This window comes from Condylura cristata, unplaced genomic scaffold (assembly GCF_000260355.1).
Source record: "Condylura cristata isolate star-nosed mole 26May11 unplaced genomic scaffold, ConCri1.0 scaffold00008, whole genome shotgun sequence".
Classification (NCBI taxonomy): Eukaryota; Metazoa; Chordata; class Mammalia; order Eulipotyphla; family Talpidae; genus Condylura; species Condylura cristata.
In genome coordinates, this window is record NW_004567109.1 from 23006582 (window position 1) to 23018840 (window position 12259).

The window sequence follows — 12259 nt, forward strand, 5'->3', positions numbered from 1 at the left end:
GGATCAGCTCCCTGGCTGGGAATTGAACTCTGCCCTGCAGTGGTTGTGGACAGCTTCACAGTGGTGCGCTTTAACCCACTGTGCCACCAGGGAACACCCTCCTTGTATCTTCTAGTAGTTGCTTGATATGTTTTGGTGCTCCTGTATTGGGTTCGTCACTGTCGCGATGACCCGTTCACAATGATGCTGTTATCACCACCTGTTTTGAGTTATAACTTCACAATGTTCTTGCTAAGTTGGTAACATTAACTTCTTTGTATTTCTGTTTCTCCATCAGCAGGATGAAGGACAAAACAGTACCAGCTCGTAGAATTATTGTGAGACTTCTTCATAAGCATCTATCGCTAGACATGATTTAGAAATTTGCTGAAAAGTAGCACACTCAGTAAATGCTGCTTGCACAGATACATTCATGTCTGGCGCTTCCACTGTGCATTGGATGCTCAGAGGGGACTGACCTTGAGTCTGAATTCAGCCACTTACCATAGAGTGAGCGCCCAAGGGTGGTGGAGCGCCAGGACAGCGTGGCTGAGGGCAGAAGTCCTGGTACCTTGGAGCGAGTGCTGAGAAAGGCGACTCAGGTCTGAACAGTGGATTCTATTGTGACTTCCCTTTCTCTCCTCTTTCTCTATTGTGCCACTACAGCAGTTTGAATACAGAGTGTTCCATGTCAGTATTTTTTTATTGATCTAATCATTAGCTCAATTTACAGAAACCTCCAAAGTCATCTTTGTTTATATGTTTCCTGGGGGCAAGACTCATTGTTTTATTTAACATTTCCTAGAATTTAGACTGACCTCTGTGCTCAGTTCCTCTTAGAATTTTGATTAAAATAATGAACCTAGCTTTGGGATTAGATTCTGGAAGGCTCGAGGCAGGAAGTGAATTTGGCTGAAAATTGATTCCTTTCAACTGGGTGGTTCTTTGCAAGTGTGTTTAAAATATTTCTGGAATGTATTTAAAACAGAGCAAAATACAGGAGTGATTACAACAAGAACATGTCATCCTCAGCCAATGTAACCAATTTTAATTTTCTGGCCTATTTGTTTCAATCCATTCATCCCCAGACATAGGCAGTATTTTGAAGCTGGAGTAGTCTTCTGTTCACAGTTAGTTTTTTATCAGAGATATACATGTTAAGAGTAGTATATAGTCTGTTTGGTTCTTAAATTTAAAATTTCATAATGTAGATTTCATTTTTCCTATTTGCTTTTTTTCACCATTATTTGAAAATCGCTCATGATGATTTATAGTCGGTTGTAGAGCTCCCATTTTCATTTCTGACACACAAGTGTCAGGAACAGCTTCTTGCTGTCCCCCAGCCTGCTCTCGCACGGCCTGCCATGCCCCATCCTCAGGCCAGGAACTGTAATGCAGGGGCGAGGAGCACGAGCTTCAGAAAAAACAGACCTAGATTGAAACTTGTCTTTGGAACGATGAGCCAATTTATTACTCCCGCTGCTTGGCCCTGCCCTTCCCCATGACCTGCATGACAGGCACATTGGTCTCTGTACCAGGGATCCTCACAGTGGCTTGAAGCCTAGGTGCTGCGGGTTACTGGCTTCTCCAGCTCCTGCAGCCAGGGCAGGCATGCACCTGGTCGGCCCCACCTGGGGCTTTGAGTGGGCAAAGGGCACGAAGAAGCAGTGCCCAGCTGAGTGTTCACCCCAGTGGTCGTGGGTGCACCTTGCGGCAGAGGCCACAAGCCCAGCAGCCACTCCCAGGACTCAGTGACCACGGCACCATCTCAGGCTGTGCCTCTGTCAGGACCCTGGCTGTGGCTCAGCCTACCTCCCTTCCTGTCGTGGGAAAGAGCTGGGGTGCAGGCCGGAGGCATGGGGTGAAAGAATTCTCCAGAGATAGTGGAGCACAGATAAGACAGATTTATAGATATACACTGCTACGGGGAGCGGCAGTGAGATGGGAGAGATCCTTGTGGGAAGAAAGAATTGGGGCCCCCTTTAGTGACCTGTTTTGGTGGACCTTCCATGACCGGGGGAGTCAGCCTCTGCCGGCTGTTATCTGCTGGGTGGGCCTTCCGCACAGGGGTGTCCTGCTGCGTTCTGTTTGCCCGGAATTCTTGCTGGCCCAGGGGAGTTCATGTGGACCCAGGGCCAGGTTCCCATGGCAACAATATCGGTTCCCCTTCCTTATTTATTTTGTGTCTCCCAGTATTGTTCAGTTGTGCAAAGTGCAAGGACAAAGTTTTAAGTTTACTGAACTATGATACCTCCACAAGTCCCGTCAGTTTGGCGAGTTCCTTGATAGTCTTCCTTAAGGTCTCTTTGACTTACGTTGATTTGGTTTTTCCTACTTGCATTCAAGAACCCCGACCCCAAGCCCCCAGCGGTATCCTCAAGTGTCTTGGAATCTTCCTCTGCCCACACTCACACCCAGGGTCAGTCATTTCCCTCCCATCACAGGTTGAGCCCAGCCTCTGCCGACCCATCCTCTCCTCACCCTGCCCCTCCTCTCTGCTTAGTTGACTCCCTGCTCCTCGTTTTGTATCCAGGGGACAGGCATGGGCAAAGAGCTGTTACTTCTGCTGGACCGGCCCATTCTCCTGTCCAGGAAAGGTACTTAGTGTCCACGAATTTGGGATTCAAAAAACCAGCCAGATGTGGGACCTGGTCCTTAGAGGTGTTAGGACACAGGTGTGCGTGGGAGCTTGATGCGTTCAAATAATGCTTCCCAGTCTTCATACCTGGATTGACGCAGCACCCGACACTGGTTAGATGCATGACAAATATTTATTAACAGGCTGGAGGAATGGCAGGTATTTAGTGGCTGTTGAGGAAACACAAAAAGGCAGGCCTACAGGATAAGACCCCTGCTCCTGGGCACTGTGTGTGTGGTCAGGTAGCAGCTACCCCCAGAAGTGGCACAACAGCAGAAGAGCCAAGGCCTAAGTGCCTGGTTCTACAGGGAGATGGATGGTGAGTCAAAGGGAGGCCCCTGGGGTCTGGGTGTGGCCATTGAGGATTTGGGGGGGCCCGATAAACGAACTTGGGCCTAGAAGGGGAGGTCAAGGTTGAGAAGCAGAGTTGGGAGGGGGCAGGAAGAATCAATGTGGTGTCCCCTGGGGGCTGGGGTGGGGGCGCCTGAGGACTGGACAGGCAGAGGCAGACAGGGTTTCAGGTTGGGATGGGGAGATGAGCGTGGCGAGGGAAGGCCTGCGGGTCATGAGAATGTCAAGGAAGCGCAAAGAAGTGCAGACAAGAGCCCCCGGCTGCCCACCAGGACTCCACTTGAGGCCAAGCGGTGAGGTCCCTGGCCCGGTGGGCAGTGGGTCTGTGCACTGTGGCTTCCTGCCAGTCTGTGGTTTGATGTTGGTGTGGTTTGGGGGTGTCTGTGTCTTTGGGAGCTTCTGGTTGTAGATGGTAGAAGTTAGGGAGTGTAGAAACTTTTCTCTTTGCCTCACTCTTAGACAGGACGAGAGAGAGAGCCTTGCGACAACCGAGCAGGAGACAGTTTCTGCCATGCTAAGAAGTGATTCTAGCCTTCTCTGTCTTTGGTGTCCCGCCATATGCCCACCCTGCTGCTTCCTTCCTCAAGGGCAGGCAGGGGAGAGAGGCCGGAAAGGGGGGCTTGTTTCTTGTGGACTTGCTATCTGGATTCTTTGGCATTTTGGGGTTCCTGACGGTGGGCCAGGGACACTCATAGTGACCTCCCTCTTCCTGCTCCCCCTCCCCAGCCTGCTTGCTGCCATAATCCCTCAGGGGTTTTGCTCCAGGGCTTTAGAAAGGATTGTGGGTGTTGGTGTAGGTCTCTGTCTCCCCACAGCCTCCTGGTCCACAGCCGCCTGGATGCTTATGGCTGCCCGCAGGCCAGATTTGATGGCGGTGTCTAGCCAGGCATGAGGCAGGCAGGTGTGCTCGCCGGCAAAGTGGACACGGCCCTCTGGCTGGAAGAGCTGCCTGGAATAGTCAGCAAACTGATAGGGGGTGAACTCAGCGAAGGCGCCCATGGTGTGGGGGTCCAGGACCCAGTGCTTGATCACCGCGGACGGACACATGCCTCGCAGCTCCTCCTTGGGTATCTGGTGCACCGCCGCCAGGTCCTCCAGGATTACGTCCACCACCTGCTCGTGCTTCATGGACAGGAAGAAGAGGGAGTCGTCGTCCACCGTGTAGGAGGCCAGCAGGACGCCCTTGCCGCTGGGGTCGCGGTGGCTGGGATAGTAGATGTAGCGCGAGGGCCGGTCGGTGATGGAGAAGCCGCCCTGGATGCCATCCCGCTCCCAGAAGGACTCGTTACAGGCCAGGACCACCTTGGTAGCGCTGGTGTAATGCACCGAGCGCAGCCCGTGCATCTTGGGCTGGGAGAGCGGAGGCTTGAAGGTGATGAGGCGCGTGGCCTTGGCGGAGGCGGAGATGACCACAAAGTCCGCGGTGAGGGTGTGCAGGCTTGGGTTGGGCTCGTCCCTCCGGTAGGAAATCTGGACCTCAGGCCCATCCCTGTCTACCACCTCTACCTTGGCGCCCAGACGGATGGTGCCAGGCTTTAGGCTGGCACTGAGGGCTTGGGGGAGCTGGTCAAAGCCGCCGGTGATCTCTGAGAAGCTGCAGGGTGAAGGCAGGAGAGGGTGAGGGGGGGGGGGGAAGCACCAGGCCAGCTTGCTCCTGGCCTGAAGAAGGAGGACGCCAGAGACCTGCAGCCTGTGCAAGCTGCTTCCTATTCACCTTAACCAATCTCTGAGGGAGGGACAGCCTGATGTTACAGTTTGGAAAATCGGCACCAGGAGGAAAGTGACCAGCCCAGGAGGCTCTGCACAGACAGCTGCCGAGCAGGGATTCTGGCTATCTCCTGGAGGAGTGTACAGACAGAACTGGGATTCAGGCTCCAGCCCTTGCCACATGGTGTGCTCGTGGGTAAGTGATACATTCTTGGAAATGCGTCTGAATGGCAGTTTCATCCGGAAGATGGCTCTGAATGACAGCCCCTGCCTTCCCCGGGTGGAGGATGAAGTGAAACATTTCTTGGAAAGTGCTCAGCACGGTGCTTGGCACACAGGAACTACCCCACAACCACTTCCTTTTCTCAGCCCCAATGTTGGAGGAGGGGTGGACAGAGGCCTGCCCAGGACGTCTGTACCTGTCACTTTTGGAGAAGATGATGTCCATCCGCAGGGACTCCAGGAGGGACTTGTAGTACCCAGCATCCTCGTTCATCACATCCCCAATCATGTCCACTGCTCCCTGGCTCAGCTGCCCTTCCTTCAGCAGGTAAGCCTGTAGGGAAAAGGGAAAGCCAGGTGGAGGGGCCCAGCTTGTAGGAAGGGCTTCCCCAGTCAAGGGATGGGACTCTCCAGGCAGGTGGAGGCTTTGTCAGTGGGAAGAGAGGGTCCTGGTAGGCAGGGGAAGCCGCCCCAGGGCGCTGAGCTGAGCAGAGACCCTCCCACCTGGGGCTTCTTTGTCTCACGCACCTTGGTGGAGTAAGAATCATATAAGGATATCAGGTGGCTGCAGTTGACGTTTTTCAGACTTTGCTTGAGCTGCAGAAGGGGAGGAAGGAGGAGAAGCTTTAGATGAAAACCAGAGAGCCAGGGACAGAACTCTTGGGTTCTCTGCTGACCTGCTGAGGAGGGGAGGGATGGGAGTCCAGGGTAAGGGGCCCCCCAGTGCTTCGCTGTTCAAGCCACTGGCCCGGCAGGGAGGGGGGAGGAGAAGGGGCTGGTTATTAGGACCAGGTGGCAGCATTACTGGGGGACGTTAGATGGAAGCAGACTAATCACAAGGGGACTCACTAGGGGCCAGGTGATCTGAGCCCATCCGCTAACTTGCCAGGTGGGCTTAGGGCAGACCTTACTCTTTCCCAGCCCAGAGAGGGGTGAGGCATGAGGCACCTTGGCAATGGCCTGGTAGAAGAGATTCGTGGCACTCTTGCCCATCTCCCTGGAGTTCAGGGAGTAGCCCAGGAGCTGTGGGTTGGCCTTGACCTCCCTGGCACGGTGGCGCTGTCCTCTGATGAGAAACCAGGTGTTGCCGTCGTACTGGATGAACTTGTTCAGCTTCAGGCCCAGCTTCTTGACAAAGGTGTGGACCAGCCTGGAGCAGACACAGGCGTAACATGGCACCTGACCGAGGGGCCTGCTGCCCCTGTTCCTGTTCTTTACAGGGAAACCACTTCCAAGAAAGCCAGTTTCTTCGTGTGCCCGAGGGGCTTGGATGGGCTGCTGCCTCGGATCCTGCCTTCTCCCTGCAGCTAGTTCTTTTCCTTCTGTTCTTGCCCCAGGGGAGAGAGGAGGTTGGGCGCTCCCCCCCAACCCCCATCCCCCACCCCCACCATGTGACGTCCTTAGGAAGCCCCAGCAGGTAGGACTCAAGTGTAGAGACAGAGCTGTTTTGTTTGCAGGGTACCTGCGAGTCCATTGTCCATTTCTAACTGAGTTTGAGGAGAGGGTTCTTTGGGTTTTGTTTCAGTTTTGGGGGTGGTTGAAGGGAATATTGGGCTCCATTTACACTGAGACAAAAAGAAGTCAGAGTTTTGGAGTACGTGAACTCCAGGCAAGGGCTCTTTTTGTCTTGGAAACCTTGGAATCTCTTTCTGGAGTCAACTCTGGTTTAAGGAGGAAGAAGTATGTGATTTTGTGCCAGGTGCCTGCTTGGTTTTGAGGAGAAACTTTGTCACTTTCTCTTAGAAGAATCTTGGATGGGTTGCTTCATAGCTCTGAGCCCAGTTTCTGGATGTGTAAGTGGGAAACATCAGAGCACCAGATGACAGGTCTGGGAGGACTGAATGAAACAGTGGATGTACGGTTCAGCTACTCCTATTACTAACTGTTATTATTGATGGCTTAATATGGTGTAAGAAGGTGCCTGTTAGGTTAAGCACCCCGGGAGACCACTGCCCAGGGTGTTTCAGGAAAACCCACTGCCCCTAGTTCCAGGAAACTGTACACCAAAAGAGAGAGAGGAAAAAAAAAAACAAAAAACTACGGATGCGGCCACCTGGCACCCTGACTCCCTGCCACGTCAGCCCTCTGCCATCCTAACCCTACTTAAGAAACCCAAAAACCCTCAACCGGCGCAACACCTCTGGCTTGGTCCGGAGGTGCTGCCCAAGAGTGCAATGAACTTTTCTTGCTTTTGCTCTTCCTTGTCTCACACCTTATTTCTTGCCGGACTTTCCCTCACCACTCCTTTTCGTTAACCTTTCAGTGCCCGAGCCTACTGCGTGGTATTTGATGAACTGTTATTTTTATTGATTCGGGATCTCCCGCTTTCTGTGTGACCTGGGCCCTGAACCTTTGTCTTCTGTATCAGGTGGGCCAAGTGTGCAAGTCCTGACCTGCAGGAAGGCGCCTCCCAGGACAGTGTCCTGAAGACTGTGATAGCCTTGGGCCCCTCCCAGGGCTCCCTCAGTCCTCTCTCCAACCCTCACCAGGACTTACCTGTGGGACTTGGGGATCCGCATGGGGCCCAGATCATAGTACCAGCCCTCCTCCTCGTTCCTGAATGTAAACACTCTCCCCCCGATGTGGTCGCTGGCTTCCAGGATGGTCACCTGGGATCCAGAGAAGCCGCTGTTATTCCCAGGGCTCTGCTCTGCCGTCTCCCACTCTCCACTCCACTGCCACCACCCCCTCCCCAGCCTCTCACCTGGAATGCCCCCAAGTAAGTGTCTGAAAAGTGGGGGAGAGTCAAACTGGAAGCAAGTGACGGAAGCCCCTCTGGGCCTGCTTACCTGGTGGCCAGCATCCTGGAGGGTCTTGGCCGCCGCCAGGCCGGACATGCCGGCTCCCACCACCACCACACGCTTGGACAGCGGGGAGGTGTGGAGCCCCTCCTGGGCCGTAACAAGGATGGACTCGTATTCGGGGTCCTGAAAGCACTTGGCCAGGTCCTCATAGTAGCCAAGACAACTGGGGGTAGCCAAGAGCAGCCCCAAGATCAGGATCCCTGAGGAAGAGCAAGCTCTGGGAACTGCCCGTCTGGGGCCTCGGGGCCTGCGCACCCCTGACTCCAGCGAGCGTGGCCACACGAGCCCGCTGGGCACTCCGCTCAGGGGGTATTGAAGCTGAGGCTGCCAACATGCACCCCTAGGGCCTTGTCTGTGCTGGGCTGGGGGTCACGGGTGAGCCGTGCTGGAGTCGAACGGGGCTGGGTCAGCAAGTTCGCGTGCGTGTGGTGAGCGACAGGCTTGGGTTCACTGCCAGCATGCTGCTTCTGCTGGAGTGTGCGCTTGCTGTGTGTAAGCTGTCGTGTAGGCCTGTGCATCTGTGGTGGCTGCGTGTGAGGGGACGCTTGGGCGCAGAGCTGGGTGCCCGAGGGAATGTGAGCGTGAATCTGTACAGGAGGGCGAGAAGGGCGCAGAACGGGGTGTGTGGGTGTGGGTTTCGGGAGAGTGAAGGGGATGTGTGCGCCTGAGTGACAGAGACGCTGGCTGCTGAGCCTGTAAGCCGTGGAGCCAGGGCCTGAGGGTGCTGTACACCTCGCGAATGTGTGCCTTTGTGTGTGAGAGAGAGAGAAGCAAGAGCGTCCCTGGGGGAGGGGGGTTGGCGAAGGGCTTCTCTGGGGCTTTCCTCGTGCCCTGTGAAACTTGGCCTTCCTATGACTCTTCTCTAGCCTCATGGCATTTTTTCAAGTCTCCAGGCTCTCGCATGCACAGCCAGGGTTGGGCCACAGTTAATATACAAGAGTGACCTCTGCGCGACTCGGTTTTCTTCCCCACCATTAGCGGTCTGAGACCCAAAGCTGTACGTTCGCCACCTGGCTGGTTCTACAGGGACAGAAGAGAGGCAGAAGGCTGGGGGTGTTTGGGGGCCACCCAGTGAGGAGGCCCAGCTGGCTCCCTGTGCAGACCCTTCTCACTCTCAGGGACCCTTCTGCAGGGTTGGCTTCTCAGAAAAGACCAGGGGGGAACGTGCCAATGGGAGTGAGCCCCAAACCACACCCATGGCCTGTCCCCAGGGAATCCCTCAGCGCCCTCGTCCATTCTCCAGCCCTGCCTCTCCCATCTCAGTCACCCCAAGCCCCTCTTCCTTCCTTTATGGCCCTCAATCCACAGACTCATTCTCCAGACCGCATCTGTTTTCCTGACTCACTCTCAACCTCTACCTGTCTGCAGCCCCCTCAGTCCCAGCTCCCTGCCCCCTCATACACACCCCAGCCTTCTTGGCAATCCCACCCCCCAGTCTAGCTCTTCTTCCTGTTTTAGGGTCTAACCTCAGGTCCGCTCAGACCTGATAGATGGGCCCCACTTACCCCTCATCATGGATGGACTGTAGCTCAGCTGAGCCTGGGTGCGGCTCCCATTTTATGAGGACCAGCGGGGTGGAGCCTGCCCCAGGGCCCTGCACAGGAGCCTGGCAGAGAAGCCCTGCCCTCTAGGGTGGCTGTCAGGTGAGATGGCCGCTGGGACTTGGTCCCACCCACAGCCTCACCCTCTGCATCCTCACCTTCCCCTGACCGTCTCTCCTCCTCGTGAGATCTTCCGCTCAGCTGAGAATCTGGGCTCTGGGGCCAATGAGGAAGAGGGTTATGGGAACCAGGTGGGTTGTCCCAAGCCAGCTGTGACCATCTCCCAGGAAAGGGTGAGGAGCAGGACCAAGCTCCTGGCCAGGTGTGCATCTCAGGGTCTGGCCTCCCAGGAGTGGCGCTCCTGCCTGCCCCCCAGGGCACAGCCTGCTCTACTGCTGTCCAGTGGCAGCCTCCCGCTCCACTGTGAGTCTGTCCACGCTGGGCATTTTGTCCAGGAGCTCCCAGGGGGACTTCGCCCTCTCCATCCCCTTAGGGGTTCACTGAGCAGATTGGGTAGTGGTCTTTGGTCATTTTTAGAGGGGAGGGATTTTCCTCTTTCCGCTGGGACCCCTGGGGCTGACTGCCTTGGGCCCAGGCAGGCTTCTCTGGAAACCCCTTCCCTGGGGGCACAGGCCAGCTGGTTGTGTGCCAAGATCAGCTTTTTGTTCTCTGTGTGCAGTGCAGGCAGAGGCTGGCCGGCTGGGGAGAGAGGTGAACAGGATGTGCGCTCTGAGCTTGCTCATGGGGCTGTGGAGGGGGCAGGAGTGGGAACAGGCTGGGGCACTCAGCTGTGGGGACACAGGACTCAGATTCTGGGTACCAGGGTGGTATAGGGAAAGGGCACCAGCGCTGGAACCCAACAGAACTGGATTCGAATCCTGCCATGTCATGTCATAGCTGTGGACATGGGGCTTCTGCCTCTCTGGGCCTGACTGGCTTATCTGTCAAGTGGGTCAATAGTACTTTCTTCCTAGGGTATCTCAGGGGTATCTGAGATGCTGTGTGTAAGAGCCTGATGGCATCTTCACTTGGTAGCCACCTCAGCTACATTTTCTTTCCTTGTGGAGATAGTCTGGGTTGAGACATCAATCACAACTCTAATAATCTGAAAACAGTAGCTCCGCTATCACAGATCAGATAGAATAGGGTTTGCTACATGCAAGATCATGAGCTGCAAATAGAAATCATTTTATTTTCTTTGTACTTTGATTGTCTTTATTTCATTGTTTTTGCCTCATTCCTGTAGATAGAATGTCTTAGTTGAATAGTAGTGGTTAGAATACACGGCTTTGACTTGTGGGGAAACATTTAGTCTTTCACCACTAAGGATGCTAGCTGTGAGGTTTTCAGAGATGCTGTTATCAGAGTAAAGAAATGCCCATTTACTTCAAATTTACAGTTGTGTTTTTATCACAAAGGGGTGTTTGCTTTAGTAAAATGCTTTTACTCCACCTGTTGAGACAATCATGTGGTTTTTGTTCTTTGTTAGTATAGTGCAATATATGAAATGATTTTCAAATGATAACCTACTCTTGCATTCCTGGGAGGTTTGTGATTCTTGCAGTTGCATTGGTTACTGACAAGGAGAAGAGGAGTCCCCATGGTCTGACCAGGTCCAGGTAAGGACCCTGGGTAGAGCCTGGGTAGGTTACTCTGGGTCTCCTGTACCTGCTTCGTAAACTTTCTTCATAACACAATCAGTGGTTGAATTCAGTTTATGCCAGTACGCTTAACCGGGACCCTAACAGACCAGAAAAGGCCTTAGGGAGGAGGCTACTTGGGGGTCTCTGACTGAAAATTGACTTCCCAAATATCTCTACACCCTCATTCCTTGAATCTATAAATGTTACCTTACATGACAAAAAGATTTTGCAGAAGTGATTAAGCTAAGCATCTTGAGATGGGGATGTGAACCATGCATTATTCAGGTAGGCTCTAAATATAGTCACAAGTGTTCTTCTAAGAGAGAAGCAAGCCAATCAAGGGGGAGAAAGTGATGTGAACATAGAAGGAGAGATTGAAGTGATGTGGCTACAAGCCAAGGGAAGCTACAGCAGCCTCTAGATGCTGGAAGATGCAAGAAAACAGACCTTCCCCCCAAGACTCCAGACAGACCCAGGCCTACCAACGCCTTGACTTTCAACTCTTTAAGACTCATTTTGGATGTCTGAACTCTGGAATAACTAGTGATACATTTGTGTTGTTTCATGCCACAATGTTTGTGACTATTTTTCAGGTAGCACAGTCCCGAGCATCAGAGAACTTCCTCAAACCCAGTCACAGCCAACTTCAAGTGCTCCTGTCCATTGTTCATTTTAGTGTTACCTCTTGAGTCTCAACATAGGCAATATAAGCATGTGCTCCTGACTGTCACTAGCAGGCAGTGGCTTTACTGGATGCTTTACATACATCCAGCCTGCTGCAACAGGGACACAGCAACCGCGCATTCGGGTTAAATCTGTGTCTGCCTCTCAGGAGCTGTGTTGGAGGGAAAGTCACATCACTTCTTCTCTGACATTCTGTGTCCTGATGCATGAAACGGAACCTTCAATAAATGTGGGCTTTCTTCTACTCTGTCTCCTGAGAGACACTGTGATTCAGCTGGGACGGTAGGTTGATTTGGAATCAGGAAACTTGGGTGCTATTTATGGCTTGTTTTCTGTATGATGCAGGGTAAGTCCTCTCCAGTCTTTCCCCAGCCATCCCTGCCACCATCTAAGGGCTTGTGAACAAGGCAGCTGTGGTAGCAGAGGGAGAGGCTCTATGTGAGCTCAGAAACTTGGACTAGGACTCACTGAACCTGGCCTGGCTGCAAATAAGTCTTGATTTATTCATTCTTCCTTCCTTCCTTCTTGACAGTGGGTTGTTAAATTTTTAACATCAAATCATTTGTTAACTCTTAGGCTGCCAGTTAGGACTATAGGACCGTTGACATCTGACTCAGTTTCTACATCTGCAAGGATAAAACCATCTATTTCATAGGGATTTGTTTGACTATCAAAGGGGTTATTGTAAGC

The 12259-nt window shown here is 53.3% G+C and overlaps 1 protein-coding gene across 1 annotated transcript; it reads right to left on the bottom strand.

Moving 5' to 3' along the window:
• Window positions 1-3715: 3715 nt before the first annotated feature.
• On the bottom strand, window positions 3716-11400 carry LOC101623628 (L-amino-acid oxidase-like). Its single transcript, XM_004679459.1, has 8 exons — window positions 11368-11400; window positions 9401-9458; window positions 7687-7901; window positions 7394-7506; window positions 5846-6047; window positions 5426-5494; window positions 5095-5231; window positions 3716-4562 (listed from the first exon to the last, which is right to left on the bottom strand). Exons 1-8 carry the CDS (start codon window positions 11398-11400, stop codon window positions 3716-3718), a joined length of 1674 nt encoding a protein of 557 aa, XP_004679516.1.
• Between the last annotated feature and the right edge of the window lie 859 nt (window positions 11401-12259).

Coding starts and splice junctions, on each gene's coding strand:
- LOC101623628 (XM_004679459.1), bottom strand. CDS start 11,400: ATGAGTCTTAAAGAGTTGAAAGTCAAGGCGTTG. Junction 6,048..7,393: donor CGGATCCCCAAGTCCCACAG/GTAAGTCCTGGT, acceptor TGTCTGCTCCAG/GCTGGTCCACACCTTTGTCA. Junction 4,563..5,094: donor ATCTTCTCCAAAAGTGACAG/GTACAGACGTCC, acceptor TTCACCCTGCAG/CTTCTCAGAGATCACCGGCG.